General features: G+C 30.8%; 1 protein-coding gene across 6 annotated transcripts in view; it reads left to right on the forward strand.

The window, feature by feature from the left end:
• LOC145252670 (uncharacterized) overlaps positions 1-21,591 on the forward strand; it is a 487,453-nt gene that overhangs the window by 428,429 nt on the left and 37,433 nt on the right. For all 6 annotated transcript variants that reach the window (XM_080112454.1, XM_080112455.1, XM_080112457.1 and 3 more), the window contains 7 exons: positions 1,560-1,852; positions 4,417-5,335; positions 11,709-11,886; positions 13,760-14,060; positions 14,944-15,195; positions 16,096-16,351; positions 17,230-17,450. In XM_080112454.1, the coding sequence (XP_079968580.1) occupies positions 1,560-1,852; positions 4,417-5,335; positions 11,709-11,886; positions 13,760-14,060; positions 14,944-15,195; positions 16,096-16,351; positions 17,230-17,450 (2,420 nt within the window). The remainder of the gene's footprint in view (positions 1-1,559; positions 1,853-4,416; positions 5,336-11,708; positions 11,887-13,759; positions 14,061-14,943; positions 15,196-16,095; positions 16,352-17,229; positions 17,451-21,591) is intronic.

The raw sequence follows: 21,591 nt of genomic DNA on the forward strand, positions 1-21,591 counted from the left end.
CATTCTTCTCTCTCTCTCTCTCACCCATTCTTCTCTCTCTCTCTCTCACCCATTCTTCTCTCTCTCTCTCTCTCACCCATTCTTCTCTCTCTCTCTCACTCATTCTCCTCTCTCTCTCTCTCTCACTCATTCTCCTCTCTCTCTCTCACTCATTCTCCTCTCTCTCTCACTCATTCTCCTCTCTCTCTCACTCATTCTCCTCTCTCTCTCTCTCATTCTCCTCTCTCTCTCACTCATTCTCTCCTCCTCCTCTCTCTCACACTCATTCTCTTCTCTCTTTCTCTCTCACACTCATTCCCCTCTCATTTTTAGTCTCTCTCTTTCATTCTATCTGCTTTTTCTCTTAATATGTGTGTTTATATATTACTCCTGTAAATATTTTTTAGTATTGATATTCATATTAACAACCCTTTTTTTTATCTATATATTTTAAAAAAAAAGTACAACTTGGTTACATATTTGTTGTGGAATTGCATTCATCTGCAAAAGATCTAATTCGCACATTATTTTTAGCATTTATTTTAATTAATTCCCTAATAGTTTTTTTGGTTTTCTTATGGGATGATCATCTTTAGTTAACTATTACATGTAATTATATTCATGCAGATATTCTACATGATTTATATTTGGATAAAAAGTTTATAGTAACCACAACCCTCTTTCTATGTATATATATTTATGTATGCGTATATATATTTGTTTTAAAAATGTTGCCTAACAAACTCCTCTGTCAGTGTTTTAGTCTACAAACATGAAACTTAATATAGAGTATTCAAACTCCTGTTAAACTTTATATTTGGGTTTAACCGGAGGAAAATCGTTGTGAAAATTAAAGAAATGGAATTTGCCAGTGAAGGTTGAACGACAACATTATGAATATGCATGATTGACGTAATTGTTATTGGTTCATATTTTTATTTTTAGCCTTGCAGCAAACGTCAAAGGAAAAAGTAAATTGTAAACTGAACGTTTTGGTTTCGATTCTCTGTAATGGTGCATGACTCATTTATTTCATTTTTTTTAACTTTAAAAATCATTACTATATATTTGGTCCGATATAATAAATACTAAGGAATCTGCATTAATCAAAATATCATATTTTACGACTAGGCAATGCTCGGTGACTTGCTAGTATATACATATAAAAGGCAACTGAAAAAACTTGCTGACAAATTACTACATAATGTTAAAAATCAATCTAAATGTTGACTAATTCTGTTCCAATTAACCCCTAAAACAATGAATATCTAAAAAAAAAAAAAAGGCAAAAAAAAAGGCTGAAAAAAAAAATATCAACTTTGTGAATGTCTTTTTTGTAGATTTTACTTTTGACTAAACACTTAACAAATTCTTTCGTTAAATTGATGAAAGTTTTGGAATTGAGTAATCCTAAACTTTAAATGTCACAAACGACTCGTATAAAACCATGCCAATTTTTTTTGTTAGATGTCCAATTTTAATTTAAAAACATTTAAAGGTTATTGATAAACTTTAAGTTATTTTGCATAATATTTGCTGGCCTCACATGATAATTGTCTATTTTCTTCTTTTTTTTCCAGGAGAAAAGCCATTTTCGTGTCGCATCTGTAAACAATCTTTTACCACAAATGGCAATATGCATCGACACATGCGCACCCATGAGAAAAAGAATGAGCAGAGACGTAGTGGCTTGTTGAAAGCAAAGAATAAGTCTGCCACTTCCACGACCGCCAACAAGATGGATATATTCAGTGGAAGCAGGGTCGATGTTTCTGGAAGAAAAACTAATTCTAAATTGTCAGAGAATATGAAAATAGTACCAGAAACTCTATTGAATACCAACTGGCCTTCCTCAACATTGACAAACATCAGTGTAAGTTTTCTTTCTCTTTTATAAGTTTGTTCATATCTCCTAATTATTTTATTTCTATTTAATTTTTTGTTCTGGAATTTACTATATGTTTTCAACAAATTTATTACAGTAATCTTTCTGTGTACTGCTCAAATATTGAAGATTGTAATTGTTTACTGATGTGTGCATAAACTGTTATATACCCATATCATTGTTGTGAACTTATTCAGACACCAAAATTATTTAAAGCCACTCACAGAAAAACAAACGACTTGTGTACGTGTGATAGGCACAGAGAAGAGATAGTTCATCTTGCTTACTTACTGCCACACTCTGCATGCTGCCCTTCCTCCTCAATTGAGGACAGCACTTAGACACATCTTTCCAGCTTTTTGTCCAAAAAGATAAAAAGAACCTAATATGGAAATCACATGACTTCTGCTTGGCATTCAAACATGGCTCTCACTATGTAACAATTGTGAAAGTAATGTTTAATCTTGGACAAAGTTAAATAAATTCTGAAAGTAAAAAATAAAACAATTCACTTTTATCTAGGTTGAGGCTTTTAAAATTAAAATGGATAAATTCAATTGAAAAAATATATGTGCGACATAGCAAGGACGTGCATATGTAAATGCACGAGAAATGGCATCACTGGGCGGGCGGGGGGGGGGGAACAATAAAAAAAAAAGGAAGACAAGTATCTTGTGAGAGATGAGATAATGTTCGAGGCGTAAAGAACATTCTAGATCATGTGGGTGACATCACAGCTGTAAGGACGAGAAAATGTTGTACAGAACTAAAAAGTGAGTCTGAGTTATTTCCTATTTATCTTGGTCTCCTTTGTGACTGAAACTGCACACAATGTGTGTTGGTCCGCAGACAATGTTACATATGTATTAATCCAAATAAATAAAAGCTGTAAAATATGCATTAATTTTTTTTTTTTTTTTTTTTTTCAATGCTATTTTATCTCAAAAATTTGTGGTTAATTTTCTAACGAAATCCTGCTGTAATACTACTAAAAATTACTTATCTCCAACAACAGCCTATTCACAATACCTATTCACAATACGCATGTTGGACAATGAGTAACAAACTCACTAAAAATTCAAGGAGAAAGTTATAAATAATTGTTCTTAAAGCCAAACCGTTTTTTGGTTATTCTTTAACATTAAAAATCCAGGTTGTCCTCGACGGTCGTACGTCTAAACAATATAATATAAATGCCGGAGTGCCCCAGGGATCTATCCTTGGTCCTCTGCTGTTCCTGATATTCATAAATGACCTCCCCGATAAAATTGTCTCTGAGATGGGTATATATGCTGATGACACCACACTCTATAGCAGGCACGACAGGAAAACAAATGAACATATATCTAAAGTAATGGCAGAAACACTAGAGGATGACCTCAAATCAGTAGTGGAATGGGGACAAAAATGGATGGTAACGTTCAATGCCACCAAGACAAAACTGGTTTCATTCAATAATTACAGGAAACCTTCTCTACCACCTATAGCAATGGCCAACAACTCTTTAGCTGAGAGTACGTCTTTCAAGCTCCTTGGCCTAACGTTCACAGGAAACATGAGCTGGAACAATTACATCGAGGGCATTGCCAGGGCCGCTGCGAGGAAGGTGGGCTCTCTCTACCGTGCTAGAAAACTTCTAACACCCGAAAGTATCCTGTACCTCTATAAGGCCACTATTCGCCCATGTATGGAGTATTGCTGTCATATTTGGGCCGGTGCATCGGCTACTAGTCTCTCTCTCCTTGACAGGGTTCAAAAGAGAGTCGCAAATCTGATAGGCCCTAAACTGGCATCAAAACTTCAGCCTCTGTCCCATCGTCGAAACGTTGCATCCCTCTGCCTGTTCTACAAGTATTATAATGGTGAATGCTCTGAAGAACTGCAAGCACTTGTGCCCCCACGACGTGAACACCCTCGACAGACCCGACAAGCTGCAAAATCCCACCCCCACACTGTAGAGATCCCTAGATGTAAAAGATCGTTCTACTCCAGTAGTTTCTTCCCCAGAACTGCTAGACTTTGGAATTCCATTCCAGGTCACTGCTTCCCCAACTGTACTGACATGCATAAGTTCAAGTGCAACGTGAACCAACATCTCGCTGCCCTAATCCCTACATAGTGCCCCAGTAGATGTTTCCCCTGATAGTAGCCCCCTACACCAAAGTGGCAATGTGCCTTGTTTGGGGTGAAAATGTAATAAAAAAAAAAAAAAAAAATTCCCTGTAATTTTTTTTTTTTTGGGGGGGGGGGGGGGTGAGGGGGGTACGTTTAAGTTACCAGGTTTGTTACTTTCACAGGTATGTCATTTTAGACTTTTACATGCTTTGTCTTTCCAATTCAATGTATACATATTTAAGACTAAACATTATTCTGTCAGTCTATATGATATTGAAATTTTAACTTGTGTGAGGGAAAATTAAAAGTTAAATCTTCAAACATTAAATTTAGAAATAAATTTAGTCTGAACTAATTGTAATATCTGTATGTCTTAGTATTTTTTTGCATTTTTAACCAAGCTAATTTGAAGTATTAAAATGTTACATGTTTTTCAGAAAAAAACCGTTTCTGATGACGTTCAAGGTGATTTGACACCTAAACCAATTATTGTGCCTTGTCAAAGTGAAGATCATGACCTCTCTCAAAAACCAGTGCTCAAATATACAGTTCCACCTCTTTCTCATCAACCTGCAGATATCTCTTCCAGACAGAATTTTCATTCCTCCCCCACAGCCTCACCTCTCCATTCCATCACAACTGTTGAATTTTCAAGTAGTAAATTCCCTTTGATTTGTATTGCTGAAGGTAGTAAAAATGGTCCTCGACCACCAAAGATGGGAGGTCAACAGGAATATGACTGCAGTGAATGTCACTTATATTTCCCATGTAAGAAGGCCCTTGATCTACATTTGCAAACTCACTACACAGACCAGGCAACTTTCTGTGGATTGTGTCGTCTCACCTTTTCATCGGTAGATAAATACCAGCAACACTGTCACTGTTACCATACGGAGGATGATGATGAATACCGGGCAGTATTTATGAATTCCCTTAATCTGATATCCAATCAGAACTCTCCCAAAACAACTGAATCATCATCGCCAGCATCATCCTCATCAGCATCACAGTCATCATTGTGCATGAACAATATTGATGAGGTCTCTCTACCTAAGGTGTATCACTTGTCCGAAGACATTGAACCAGGCTCTGTTTCTCCGCAACTTCAAATTGATGAATCCGATAAAACAATATTGCCAATTCATACAGAAAACCACTTGAATACTGATGATTCTCTTTGTACTCCTGAAAAGGATAAAATTGCACAAGATGAGTCCAACAACAACAGTAGCAGCAGCACTACCTGTAATCCTAGTAGTGTAATACCTACCGAGAAGATCTTCAATGACAAGAAAAAATCAAATTACACATGCACATATTGCAATAAAGATTTCATTAACACAAGAGCTGCTAAAAGTAAGTAACCAAACCTGTTAAAGTCTCTTTTCAAATTTACACTTGACATATATTTCCAATATGCATCAGACGATTGTTTCTATATTTTATTTATCCATTATTTTTGTGTTATCCATTTGAAGGCTATGATCATGCCTTTCTAGAAAATACACAATCATGGCTGACCGTTTACAATCTGACACAAATCAATTAGTTAGACTAACTCTGTTTGATTATTTTTTTACCCAACTGTTTTTATTTTTTATATTAATATGATTAGCAGTCATACCTTCAAGATGCTCTAATGTTTTATACTTTATGAATAAAAAGGATTTTAGTTAAACATATTTTTGTCATAAAATTTAGACATAAAGCTATTACTTTTATAAAAAATGAAATGAAACATTCATAATATTGCCCAATCATTTATTAGATTCTATTATTAATGCTCATATTTGTATGGGCACACCTTTATGTAAAGACGATGGAAGCATTTTGTGAAAATTCAGACAATGTTGATTTCAACTATAGCTATCAGAATATACTTAATATTCTGCAAATTTTAATTTCTTTAGCATATTTTTAAGGATTTTTAAGGAACAGGATATGGGTGCAGCAACATCTCATTTGAGAATTTGAGTATTTCAGATTTTCACTGAATTTTACCCATAGATAGCAATTAAACAAGATTTTCTTAATTTCTACTTAAGAACCCTTAAGCATAAGCCTTAAATTTGAGACATTTTCTAGAATCAAAATCATGTAATAGATTTGATTAAAATTAGAATAAGGATCTAGACATTTTGATTTTAACTTTGTAAGGAAATATAAAAATGCAGAACTATTCTGTTCAGAAAATTAACTTTACTCATCCTGGGATGGAAATTCTATGACTATTTTATGCATGGACAGTTTATATTGAATTAAACCTATTTGTCTTCACCGATTGTAAAATCAGTATAAATATTAAACTCTTAAATCAATGTTTCAGAATAGAAATATATTATTTTAAATGCAGACATCAAATTTCTATTCTATCAAGTTTCTATTTCAATTACTAATAAATGTTGAGTACAATTTCTATTAACAGATTGTAATAATTAAAAATGTTTTCCATTGTTAAAAATGCATCTGAAATGAGTTTCTTTTAATATATTAAAAAAAATTTTTTTTTAACCATTCCATTAAAAACATTTTAAACTGTTTTCTACCATTCTAAAGAGACCTAATGATTTGAGTAAAAATGAAATCACAAAATATACTAAGAAATTAGAAATTCTCAATTGCTTTGTCTTTCTAAAAAATAACCTTTTAAATATTTTTACCCCCCCCCTCGCAGCATTTGTTTAATGAGGACATAATTAAAAACTTTCTTAATTTATAAATGTATTTGTGGGTACAGAGGAAATGTATATAATCCCAAATGCATTATTCCTTTAAAGTTTGTAAAGTTCAAAATTGATATGTTATGACATAACTGCGATACCAAGCAAACACATATATATATATATAGAGAGAGAGAGATGTGATACAAATTAATAAAAAGAAATTATGTAAGATTAAAAGCTTTCAGTTATGTTAAAATGGCATAAAATTGTATTATCCTATGCATGGAGAATTTTATTTTATTTTTTTCATGGTATAGGTGGGATGCTGTGGTTTCTTTCTGTTTTGGGTGATGGAACTCTTCTTTTCAGATTTTGGACTCTGTTGCTGTTCATGAAACGATGTTTCCATTGAATCCGCCCATTCTCTCTTCAATTGCTTCCCCCCCCCTTGCATTTTTTCCGCTCTCTAATTACTGACTTTTATATTCTCTGACCAGTTCGATTTCCAACCAGGTGCTCTGGCTAGTTGGGCCATTAAGGTAACCACATGCTTGTTGTGTACTGACCTTTCTGTAGATTTCCAGAGTGAATATTTTTGCACACTACCTTCCCCCCCCTGCATCCATAAGTGGATCGTTCCTTTAAATTTTGTTATTCAAACTGCATTTGCATAGCGATTTTTGTGTTTTGCATGAGATTAAATTCTTTTATAGTAAATCCACTTTCATTTATTAGTGACTTTTTTTCGTGTGTGTGTGTGTGTGTGTGTGTATATATATATATATATATATATATATATATATATATATATATATATATATATATATATATAGTTTAATATCAGTTTTTTCTAAATTTAATGTTTTAGTTTTGTCAAAAGGATTTGTAACTCAATGGAAAATTAAATGTTTAGTTAACTTGAATTTTTTAAAACCAAAAAGGAAGCCAAATTAAACATTTTGACTACCAAATTAGGAATAGAATTATTTCTTCAGACTCAATTTTAAGCGATCATGTAAATCTGAAATGTGAAGCTATTGTATAGTTTTTAATGATATATATATATATATATATATTAAATTATAGTGATTTAATGATTTTCAAAATACCTTTTTTGAAGTGAAATGTTTGAGTTTCAGATCAAAGATTTTTTTTTTTAATTTTTTATTCTGAAGTGTGTGTGTGTGTATATATATATATATATATATATATATATATATATATATATAGGCTGTTCCCTACATTTATGTTATTCAACCTATGAACATCAGATATGACATATTCTCTACCTTTATAGATAATCTTAATGGATTATCTCTTTATCAAAAAAGTCTAGGTCATATTTAAATTATGCAAAATTCAACAGATTAACTTTTATGATTTTTAAGAACCTCAAAATTAAAATAATTTTTTGAATGCATTAAATTTTTTTAGACATTTACCTCTTGCATTTTTAGTTGAATGTATTTTGCCACTGACATTTTTTTTTTAGTATCTCTGATTTGTATCTAAAATTTAGACAGACACAAAATAAAGTTAATTTTGAAAGTTGATCATGAGTATTCCAGGTCATTTGTCATTTTTTTTTTGTTTTATTTTATTTTTGAATGAAAAATAAAAATAGACATTTTATTTAATTTTTCTAAATTTATCCCTATAATTATTTTCTAAAAAAGTTTTGATGAATTTATTATTTATTTAAAGTTTTGATGAATTTATAATTTATTTTTAGCCTTAGAATAAACTTCTAGAATTCTTTTGCTCCTTGTTAATTTTCTCAATGTAACGAATGCAGCATGAGTCCCCCCCTGGCCATTTCCCAATTCCTTTTCTGTTTCACACTTTTTTTGTATGAAATTGTCTGTAGTTGCAGTGTAGTCTTCAGTTTTGATATATTGTTAGTTTGTCACGTATCTATTTTTATTTTATTTGTCCTTCATTCTAAATTTTTTTTCAGACAATTGAATTATTTTGAGTTTTTAATGTTAGCCTGGAATTTATAGAGACATAGATGATTATCTGGAGGGAAATAACTGGCATCGACTATAACCTTTTGTTCAACCTGTTTCACATATAGAATTTGGAAGAAAAATACAATCAATTTATATTTCTTTACAAAATGGCAACATCTCACTATTCATGTTTTTGATTTATTCAATCACATTTGTCTTGTGTTAAAAAAGACAATTTTGTTTCTTTATAGACTTTGTAGATTTCCTGATGTTTTATCAAACTTTTCATCAGTAAGAGATTGATTCTAAAAAAGAATTGAGAACTCTAACAAAGAAGTTTTATAGTTTTTTTTTCTTTGTTTTTAGTCAAATTAACTCTGACTTGATTACAACAAAAAACAAACATAATCACTTTTTTCTTTATAATTTTTTTTTATATCTGTTTACAGTATTGACACTAATTGGTGATTTGTTTTCTCCTAAAGAAATAAAAAAAATAAAAATACCATAAAAAAACAAAAATACCAATACGATAGTATTGTTGAGCTATAAGTACTGTTGTCATATCTGGCCAGGAACTGCTTGCCATGCCCTATTTTGCTTTGATAAAGTTCCAAACCGGCTTTGAAATCTAGTAGATGCCCTTTTTTCTTCCCTGCAACCACTTTCCCACAGAAGGGACGTTGTAAGCCTGTCTCTGCTGTTATTAATTTTATGTAATACTCGTCTGAGCTTCAATTTATGGTTTCCCCCTTGTCAAACTTAAAACAAAAAACACTCGACTAACTACAACCACTATCAGCAATTTCCCCTATGCTCTATTTGTGCCTAAATCCAAATGCCAATTCTATAAACAAAGTTTTTTCTTAGAACTGTCCGTCTGTGGAACATTATTCCACTAGCTTATTTCCCGGACAATTTTCAAATCCAATGTAAACAAATTCTTATTGAGCTGTCCCTTTAAATTATCCAAATTCTACTCAATCTACACCATTACTGATTGCTATACTACCACCTTACATTCATTAATCCTTATCCTCGAGTTGCCTTCAGGTCTTGATAAATAGTGGCTCCCTTTAAAAAAAATCTAGTATTAACACACATGCAAATAACCCTTTAGATGGATATCCCCCTGCTCCCTAAAAAAACTTTTTATACATATACACTCGTTGCCAACTTCCTGCCATTTGAAACTTTTCTGTCTTGATCTAATTAAACATCAAACATAAATAAGTTGTTCAATTGTCTAAACAAAATTTTGAATGTTCACTTATAAACATTCACATTTTATTTTTCAGATTTTGTCTCAAACATTTTTTGCACAGATTTTTTTTTTTTTTAAATTGCTTTGTCACCAATGTTTTTATTTTTTATTTCTTTCTCATCTCAACATTGCATGAATTGTATTTTGTTATTCCTTTTTTGTTTCATTTTGTTTTTATTGTGGATGCTTGAGAAAATGCAGAGATGAAAATAATTCATATTTTTAGTCCCAAATTTATCTTTTTCTCTCATAAAAATATATTAAAAATTCATTATTAGCCTTTAACTTAAAGCAATTTTTTATATAATAGATATAAAAAAAAAAGATACTGAAATTGAAAGGAAAATAAGTTGACCCATTTAAAAGAAATTTTCCACTCATTTTCCTAAATCTACACAAACGTGATCTAGAACATTTTTTGGAAGGGAATGATGAGAAAAAAACAATTTTGATAAATTAAAATAAAACTTTTCAAACTGAAAGATATACAACTTTTTTTGTTACTATACTTATACCTTATAATAATTATTTTTCCAACTCATAATAAATCTTAATACAATTTTATTAATGCATAAAACAAATCCTCTGTAAAAATTAACTGAATGATGAATCTTTGCATTTTCTTAAATGTTGATATTGTCTCTTGATGCTTTTTATTAGAAATTTGCATAAATTGTATTAAGCATAATGTCATTTTTTCGGCACTTGTATAGTTTAATGAAGACATTAAAAATGAAAATATCAAAAAAAAGGTTATATTGTATGTATCTGTTTTGAACTGAAAATCTCCAGAAAAAAAATTTCACTTTATTTTATCAAGGTAGTTTTTTTTTTTTTTTTAATTTTTTTTACAGCGGGAAAACAGGTTTTTATAACAGCACGTTGAGGGTAAACATCTTTGAATTTTTAAAATTTTTGTTTGGATTTTTAGAACACGCTTAATTTAAAGTGCCGACACTCCCTCCCCATCTTTAATACTAGCTTTTCTTCCTAAAAATCGAACCTTTTGCTCGGTATGATGACAAATTGTTTTTTTGCTGTAAAAAAAAAAAAAGAAAAAAAAAAACTACTTGATGAAATTAAATTAAATTTTTTTTCTCAGAACTTCATTCCATAACGGATACGTACACTTTAAACTTTTCGATATTTTCATTTTTCAATATCTTGATTAAACTGTACAAGTATTAATTTTTCATTTATTTTATATTTTTTACAAATGCATTAGTTGTAGCATGAATTGCAATGTCTTTGTGTGTTTTTATATTTTTCTATTTTCACTCACAAATGCATCATGTTGATTGTAATCCAACTTGTCATTGTTTCATCTCCTAAGCGAGAGTTTAATTGCACATATTTTTAATTTCATATATTTCTTTGTATAAAATTGAAGTTTTTATTCTTAAAACATAAATATCCTGGAAAGAATATGACACTTTTCTAATGTGAAATTTATATTCAAATTAAGCACAAAATCTTGAATATAAAAAATTGTCATTTAAAAAGTCAGAATTTTAAACTAAATTGTTTTTTTGTTTTTTTTTTCACTTAATTGCAATTTTTGGTTAAAATTAATTTTTTATGGAATCAGGAGTTCAAAATAAACAAAAGAAATTACATTTTAATTCATTGTTTTTAATTGCTTTATTAAAATTAATAGACATTATTTTTCTGTTGATTAATAATCATTTCACCAAAATCTAATATTTAAAAATTAAACACAACTTGTTAGGACATACTATATACATATATATATATATATATATATATATATATATATATATATATATATAATCATTAAATTATTAGTGTATGAAAATTTAATTCCATAACTGATTTTGTTTGATTTTCAGGTCATGAGAGAAGCCATTTGGGCTTATCACCATACCAATGCAAATCGTGCAGTTATTCGAGTCCTGACAAAAGCACTTTAATCCGACATATGCGCACTCATAATGGTGAGCGACCATATCAGTGTAAGCTATGTAACTATGCTTTCACCACAAAGGCTAACTGTGAACGACATGTCAAGTAAGTCTCAACTTTTTTAGTTTCTCTGAAACCATTTATGATGAGATTGGTTTTTTGAAAATATCATCTTTCTAATCTTTGATCTCTTTCACTGCTATGTGATGTGCCATTATTAGGATCACATTTCGTATTATGCCATTTAATGTTCAGCATTTTTGCAGAGCCTTAATGACTTGAAGAGGATTTCTCTTGTAGCCAAATGAAGCAGGAAAATCTCCATTTTTATAATAATTAAAAAAATTTGAGTATTAACATAACAGTACCTGCATCCTTGAGTTGTCTGGCATGAAATATAAAACACTGATTTTAATTAAAAAAATAATATAAAAAAAAATCATAAGTTGAATTTAACTTGAAAATCTGAAAGATATAGCATGGCGTGTGAATTGCAAGAATACCAAACTATGCTTACACATCTGCATTTACAAGTAAATGTTTTTGTTTTTTATACTGCATAGTTTATGAACAGTGTTATTTAGTTAGGATTTTCAAGTTAAATGCAATTTTTACATTATCTTTTGTTTATTAAATTGTTAGGTGAAAGTATGGTTAACATGTAAAGAAATTTAAAATGTACAGAAAAAAGAAAGCAAATGAACTTGAGAGTATAAAAATTGTTTTTAAACAATTAAAAATGGGAAATGCACCAAAGAACATTTCTTATTTTCGCATGCATGTGAATTGGAAAAATTTAATAGAATTTATTATTATTTCTGAGGCAAAGGGTAAATTATATATGTCCTACTTTAATCTTGTAAATTAGTGACATTGGATTAGTTTTATGATTTTGTTTTTGAGAAATGTTATGCTAATAATTATTGTTATGAAGATAAATCTTTCAATTATATTCCCTTCAGTCAATAATGCTGAAAACTCTTGTGATACTGTGTCATCTGTTCTGTAATAAGTTTGCGAAAGGTGAAATCGTTTAAGACTGAAGCAACCATCAAAGCAGTTCTTTTTAATAATCAAAAAATCACTCTGAATAAATCCCTTATCCAATTCATGGAAAATCTGTCAATGTTACTTGTATTTTGAATAATAAATGTTTGAAATATTAGTGATGATATTCTTTCATTCCATGAATGTATTACTAACAACTGTTATAAGGATAAAGAATTTGAAGGACCGTTCATTCTGTATATCAAGGATTGAACATGGTTTATATCTGAAAAAAAAAACTTATTTGTTAAAAAGAGAATATTGGAGATTAAGAAACTATTTTTTCTAATTGAAGGTATTTTATTAAATCAAACAATAGAAGACACCATGTTTGTTTAATGTTTGTCAATTATATTTGAATATTCTGCAAATAGGATTGTAGTCAATCAGTGAAAGAGTCATAAAATAAGGAACATAAGTTGAAAGAAGTCGTCTATATTTACATGTTACGTGTTATATTGGGTGAAAGATAATAATACTATATTTACATGTTACGTGTTATATTGGGTGAAAGATAATAATACTGAGTTAATAAATGAAGCAATGACGACCAGAGCGGGATAATGTATCCAATGAGGAAACGCTGATGTTAGATGGAGGTAGTGTTAGATTTTTACTTGTGAATAAAATTTACTCAGACTTCATCTATGTATGAGTATCTTGCGAGAGTCAGATATGTCAGAAATAATGTAGGAAATCATGAAATGGAATTATAATTTCTGGAAACATGCATCAGTTATTGGCATGAAACATAACCATATTAGAATCATGTGTTTATAGTCCTATGGAGACTGAATTTAGGAGATTAAAAAATCATGAAATGCATGACTTATGTGTTAATGTTTTTAAATTCTGTTAAAGAAGGGCTAGTCTGATTTTTTTTGATTTCTTGTTATTTTGTAAGGCTCTGCATCTATTTTTTTTATTCTAGAAAAAAACACAATATTGTGAAGAAAGAGGAACTGGAGGCAAAAGTTGGTTACAACAAAGACACAAAAGAAGCTCAAGATGACTCCTTCAGCTCCCCGGACACAGTTTGCAAATACTGTAACAAGGACTTCAAATATTTTCGGCGTCTGAAGCACCACGTTCGTGGACACCGAAGCAGTGAAGAAAAACCTTTCAGGTGCAAACAGTGCGAAATGGGTTTCTCGACAAAAGCAAATTGTGTACGGCACATCCAAAACAAGCACACAGACATCAACCATGTTAACATTGAGAATTATGTGCAGGTAAGCAAATGCACAATAGTTTGCAGGCTTCCTTATGTGCATATAGGGCCATAATGATGTAGCTACCAATGTCCTGCTGGAAGAATGCATGATCATCTCTATTTTATAGTTGGCCCTTGTTGAATATACAACCCAGATACAGGGTGAGTCACGGGAAACATATTTTTTAAGGAAAACAAAACTCTGAGTATTTCAAAAAGAATTTTATAATGTACTTAAAAATGTTTACTAAACTACCTTCCTCACTCCTTATCCCTTACTCAAGGAGAGCAAGGAGTGTTCTAAAAACATCCGTTTCTTGTGACTCACCCTGTTTTTTTCACTTAAATAAAATAATAATTTAAGTTTGATTAAAGTTGTATTGAATAAAAATGATGAAATGCATTAGAATTCAATAATTTGGAAGTAATTTCAATTTTATGTGCTTCTGTTATTAGAGCAAAAATCAAAAGTTGAAAAAAAATGAATTTTTATTATTAATGAATGGTATCTACATACTTTATGTCACTTTCAACTAAAAGTAATGTTATCTACTTAATTGTCAAGTCACAGTTAAATAAAACATGTACTTTCAAGATTTCATGAATCAGTGATATCCACCATTAATTGTAACAAGACAAATTGCAGTTATTTTCCTTGACTTCATGCTGTTTATATTTGAAATTTATTTCAAACTATTTTTCATTAATAATTTCGTAATTTCTGAATATGTTACTAATTTGGACATCACAATTAAGTAAATAACATTGGTTTTAAATGAAAATCAATATTTTGATTTTTGTTCTAATAATGAAGAAGCACCTAATTTTATTGCATTTAATTGTAGAAATGTGAAAGCGTGTTTGTCAAATGATTTTTTACTGTTCCATTTCTTTTTATGTAGATCCAAGATTTAGTGTTTGCATCTTTCCTGGGTCATTCCGGTTCACCCAGATGTACATCTTCACCCCCACCTGCTCATTCACCTGCCGTCCATTTCAGCGATGATTCTGCTGAAGATGCCAAACCATTAGATCTTCGTGCATCTCGAAATCTCTCCCAAAGTAATTCCCCCTCTGTTAATAGTGGATCATTTAGTTGTCATGATGACATCGACAACAATCAACCAATAGATTTGTCAATGAAGAGCTCAAAAGTAAGTAGGAAAGTCATTCAGCTAAAACCCTGCTGACATCTATTTGGTTTCCTTTTTCTTTCTGGTTTCCTTTTTCCTTTTCTTTTTTCTTTCCTTTTTCTTTTGTTTTTTTTTTTCTTTTTTTTTTTCATTTTTTTCCTTTCCTTTTTTCTATTTTCCTTTTCTTTTTCCTTTCTTTTCCTCTTCCTTTTTCCTCTTTTTTCTTTTTCTCTTATTTTCTATTTTCTTTTCTATTTTGTCTTTTCTTTTCTATTTCTTTTTCTATTTGTATTTTTCGATTTCCTTTTTCAATTTCCTTTTTTATTTCCTTTTTTCTATTTCCTTTTTTTCTTTTTTCTTTCTTTTGTTCTTATGTTTGTTTTTTGCCTTTACTTTATTTTTTTTAACCTGTTTTAAATGAAATTGAAATAAACTTGAATTTTCTGAAAATTTTACAATGATATGTAAATTGAAATGTTAAAAGTCAATTCATGAAAAAATTTCTTTCTACTAATTTTCATAAAAAAAAAACAAGGTATTCTCTATAATTTTTTCTCCCATACTCACTTTCTGAATGGTGCTGTTTTTTTTTTTTTTTTTTAATGACAATGACTGGCCATAATAAGGCAAGCATATTTAATGAATGCTTTTAATGACATTACCATCAATATCGAAAAGGCATTATGATTGGTCATAAAGGCATTATGATTGGTCATAAAGGCATTATGATTGGTCATAAAATTGTCTGCAAAACACACAAGTGCTCAAAAATGTAAATCTCTTGCAGGATTAAAAATCTACAAAAGAACTGTTTCATAAATAAACACTATCACCGATTAAACATGGATTTCAGTCATCATATATATTTGTGCTAATATTTTGTACTTTTGGTATTGAAACTTTGATTTTATTAAATTTTAGATACATACAGTTGCTGATGGTGTTACACAATGTCTTTATTGTGACAAAGAATTTAGTTCAGAACTTCAACGCCAGTACCACATCAAGAGGTCTCATGATCAGTCAAGAAGCTCAGTTGAAAAACTGTCTTGGCAGAAACAATCTGCTGCTCCTCATGTTAACTCTGTTCCAGAAATCTCTTTGCAAGAAAAATGCCCTGCACCTTTGACCAAAAAAATTAAACTGGAACCAAATCCAGCCACAGACCAAAATCTTGGTGAGATTTAAAGACATTAAAAATGTTTCATTATAAGTTCATAGCCATTAAAACCAAAAGTTTTATTGCCATGCCCAGAAGTCTATAATATTAAGAAGATTTGGGAGGGAAAGGAGCTCTAAGAAATATTTGCATCCAAAATTTTGTAGGAAATCTATGTAAATGCATTTAATAAACAATTTAAGTCATATATTTTTTGAATTTTAACTGAAACTGTTAAATCTCTTTGCATGTGAAATAGACCTGAATATTTCTTTAGTTTTTTTTTGTTTTTTTTTAAGCCTAAATAAAATTATTTCATTAAGAGGTAACATCTTATTTTTCATTTTACTTGAAGATAATGTAATTGAAAAATATTTTTTAACTCTAAAGACATTTTATTTCTGTAGAAAAGAAAATTGGAATAGTTAACAGTTAATTAGTTTTGTAAATTAAAGAAAAAATAGATTTGTCTTTACAAAACCTGAAAATTATAAATCCAATTTCTATAGATTGACATCTATGTCTTAAACACATTTTATGAAAATAATCTCGATGATAATGGATATTAAAATGCAACAAATTAGATTAACATGAAGAAAATGGAAGAAAAAAAAAGTGTTAAATTGGTTGAAAAGTAAAAATATGGTTTTAGAATGGGTGTTTTTCTGACTTCAATTTTATGTTTGTTTTGTGTGACGTAGGCTATCTACATAGACTATCTGTAAACCATATTTGGACAAAATCCTTTCCTATTTTCATTCTTTAGTGAACAGGGATTTCATTTACCTTTGACTATATTAAATTTGCCTTTCTACCTCTAATGTTTGATTTTTCATATTCTCTGATTTTTTTTTGTTTTTATAATGTTTTGTTTTTGTTTTCTGTTTTCCTATTAGATTGCAGTTCTGATGATTTGGCTTCAGTCAGTCAAATTTTGACTACAACTCGTGCCAATTCATTTAAGGCTTATTTTGCCAATCATCATCAAGATGATGATGCTCTGCCACTTTTGGGACAAGCTAATGGCTACAATCCCAACACTTCTGAATATGGAAATGATAGCGCTCAAATCAAAGATGAACCCCATGACTTAGAAGATCGTGAATATATTGAAGTGGTAAGTCCATATACTTTTAAGATTACCTTGGCAGATCCCAGAAGTTGTCTGAGTTCAACAGTTAAAACTGTGTAATAATACAATTGCCTTAATATGTCAATACATCCTGACTTATTTACAATAAAACTATTTTTGAAATAAAGACGGTTATTAAATAGCAATTTTATCATTTATAGTCAGCTAATGTACTTCCTAACTTCAGCGTAGCTGCTACTGGAAGCAGTGACAACACAAATCTATTCCTTCGCTTTCTTCTCTCATGCCAATATCTCCCCTGTGTATGTACCCTTTATTACATTTTTCCAACCGTTCTCTTTTTATTTAATAATCATTGAAAAGTTTTTTGGTCTTATTTTAATTAAGAATTATTGAAAATATTTTATTTTATTTTTTTTTTTAAGAATTATTGAAAACATTTTTTGAAATCTTCCCTACTGGCTTCCTAACCTCAAACATACCAACCAAAGTTTTAACCCCCCCCCCCCCAAAAAAAAAACCCCTTAAAATCCATGAATAAATGTAAACAACCTGAAGTATACTACCACCTTTCTTTTTTTTGCCCTGTTGGTAGGGCACAAGAATAAGTTGACTGCCCCTCTGCAGATGATAAAAATCCCTTAATGGAGCAACTAGTTAGCCGTGGGTTGCTACCCGTAATGCCTTAGGATGTGATCCTGGTGATTGAGTTAACCTAGACCTGGGTGCATAGAAGTCTAGGCATCGCAACACATTACTTCAGCCCTTACTTCGGCTAGACGAGCAGTCGGAGAGGTCCGATCTGATCAATCGGCCAGTCACACCAAGCCCTAGCACTTACACTCAAAATACCAACTACCATAACAAAGAACAAAACTCAAAGATACTCCAACCTTTTTTTCACCCACAAAAATAGACAAACAAAGTAAAAGTGCTAGAAGGTGGTGGTAAGAAGGGTCAATCAATTGGAAAGACCAGAACTCAACCATCTGAACATATGTATTTTTGAGGACATACTGAACAGGAAATAAAGTGCTTGAGAACTTCTTACCAAAAGAGTATATCCTCCACGTAGCCCCGACATGGTCAAGGCGAATGGGTTTCCTCCTTACTATGCCCCAATTCTAGACTCCGAGGTGGGTAGAGAGCGTGGTTGATGAAAAATAAATCCCAAAATCCATGGCTGAAAAAAAAAAAAAACAAATGCATCCCCCCTCAAAACCCTTAAAAGAAACCATTCCTCTGACTCTGACCTCTCAAGCTCAGATGAGGAGCAAAAATCCAAAACTTGGAAAACTGTTCCATCTATAAGCGAAAGAAACTTCTCAAGATTCTTAGTTATAGAATTAATCGAAAATAAAAAAATTGGAAATTTATCACCTTTTCTAATAGAGAAGATATTATCTATAAAAAATAAACCAAAAATAATTAAATAAAAAACAAGACGGAAATCTATTAGTTGAAGTAACCAATCTTAGAGACACTCAATCTCAACTTAAAATGAAGAATTTCCACAGATACGTGCAAAATCTTCCCCCATAAAAGACTAAACACTTCAAAAGGAGTATTTCAAAGCTATGAGCTATCATTAGCAACGGAAGAAGAAATAAAAAACTGAATTGGAAAAACAAGGAGTAATCAACCACATCTACATCAACACAAAAATAAAAAATAAAATAATACCCACCAATACTTATATATTAACTTTTAACTCACCAAAAATACAGAAAGAAATAAAAATTGGCTACTTGAATGTAAAAGTAGAACAATATATTCCTGCTCGATTAAGATGCTTCCAATGCCAAAAGTATGGACATCATAAAGAAGTCTGTAAAGTAATAAAAATATGTGGAAAATGCGGCAACAGAGAACTTGACCACATTGAAGAAGAATGCATAAATGAGGTGAAATTCGCTAACTGCAAAGAAGATCACCTGGTCTTCTCTAAAATATGTGAAACATATAAAAAGAAAAAGAAATAATGGAAGTAAAGTACAAAAAAAACACAATTTTCGCAGAAGCCAGAAAAATAGTTGATACGTACTTGAAAGACAACACATATGCTGAGACAACAAAAATTAAAACAATTAAACCATGCCAACATAATGAAATACATGATCAATATAAGGAACTGATAAACAAACGGATTACATTAAACATTAAAGAATGGCCAGAATTTAAGAATAACCTAAAAAAATAATACTGAAATCTGGAAAACAAAATAGAAATAACAAATCCAAACAAAGTAAGATTCCATCTACAATAGAAACATTAAGAAAAAATATCACAGAAACCAACAAAACAATCAACAGAAATTAATAAGCAATGATAAAACAGCAAATAAAGAACGTTCCAGAAAAGAAAACCAAACAATAGACACTCAAAATAGATTTCAATTTCTAGAAAAAATGGAAACCGAAAACACCCTGAATAAAAAAAAACCAAAAAAACAAACAAGTGATCAAGAGGGGAAAAAATGAGCAAGAAGCCAAAACAGCAACATCCTAAGCCGAACAGACAAGAATAATAAATGGGAAAAATTCCTCGAAGAAAACCAGCCTCACAAACCAAACCACGATCTTGCTCAACCTCTAAAACCAGAGATAAATCAAGCATAAAAGCTAACAAACCAATTGAACGCAAAGAATCAGGAGCCATGGAAACAGAAACTGAATCTACCAATGATAAAAAGCTCATAGATACACAAACGCACATGAAACGGTCCAATGACTCAAATACAAGAACTACAGACCAAAATAAATTTAAAACCTCCTTGGGAACAATGGAAATAGAAGCCAAGACTTCCAAGCCCTCCATAAAAAAAGACCCCATCCCTATTCTCAAGACAAAAGGAAATCAAATACATAAAATTTAAACTATGGCCAACAAAATAATCCAATGGAATTGCAGAGATATAAAAGCCAACCGGAATGAATTACTTCTACTAATATCTGATCTATGCCCCACAATAATATGCCTACAAGAAGGTTTTTTAAAACCATCTGAAAATATCAATCTCCAAAGTTTTACTGAATACAACTACACAACAAATAACCCAAATAGAGCTTCTCGAGGAACATCCATTCTCATTAACAAAACCACAGCACAAAGCCAAATAAATCTACAAACCAACTTACAGGCAATTGCCATCATAGCCACCCTACACAGAACGGTCACAATCTGCTCCATCTACCTACCTCCAAATGACCCCAAAGATGAAACAAATAGAAAAACTCATCAACCAACTCCCTCACCCCTTATTATTAGGTAACTTTAATAGTCATAATATAAGTTGGGGATGCTCAAACACAGACAGAAAAGGAATCACTATAGAAAATATCAACAGCAACAATCTATGCATATATAACAACAACAAAAAAACAACCTTTATTCACTCCGCTACAAACTCATTCTCAGCAATTGACCTCTCTATAAGTGATCCTAGTATTTTTGTAGATTACAACTGGACAGTAAATGTGGATACCTGTGGAAGTGACCACTTCCCAATAACACTAGAACACTTTGGTCCTGAAATAACCTCAAAAACTCCTTTCTGGAAACTTAAAAAAGCTAACTGGAATAAATTTAAATTACTATGCAAAAACAAACTCCTACCTGTAAAACATGAAAAAGACTCGATCACTCACTTTACAGATACCATTATCTCAATAGCAGAAGAATGTATTCCTAAAACAAAATAATCAACCAAGTATAATCGTCCCTGGTTTAATAATGACTGTAAAAAGGCTATCAGGCTATGACGGGCTTTATTAAGAAAATTCAACAATCAACCAACTACTCAGAATTTAAACAACTTTAAAATGTGCAAAGCTAAAGCATGCCGAACAATAAAAGAAGCCAAAAAGGGAATCATGGAAGAATTTTGTGTCTAAAATCAATAATAACACCAAAGACAAAACTGTATCGAATATGATTCAGAAAATATCAGGAAAAAACACCAGTCCACCTGTCAACCATCTCTGTATAAACAATAATAAAATAACTAAAGAGGATACGGCAAACCTGCTTGCAGATACTATTGCAAATAATTCATCTCCTAAAAAGTTACAATGAAAAATTCCAGATTATTAAACAGGAATCAGAAAAAAACAAAGTGAACTTTAAAAGTAATTATGAGGAAGAATACAACAAACCTTTTACCATC

The sequence above is a fragment of the Euprymna scolopes genome, chromosome 29, assembly GCF_053919585.1.
Source record: "Euprymna scolopes isolate OS-2025 chromosome 29, ASM5391958v1, whole genome shotgun sequence".
In the NCBI taxonomy this organism is placed as follows: domain Eukaryota; kingdom Metazoa; phylum Mollusca; class Cephalopoda; order Sepiida; family Sepiolidae; genus Euprymna; species Euprymna scolopes.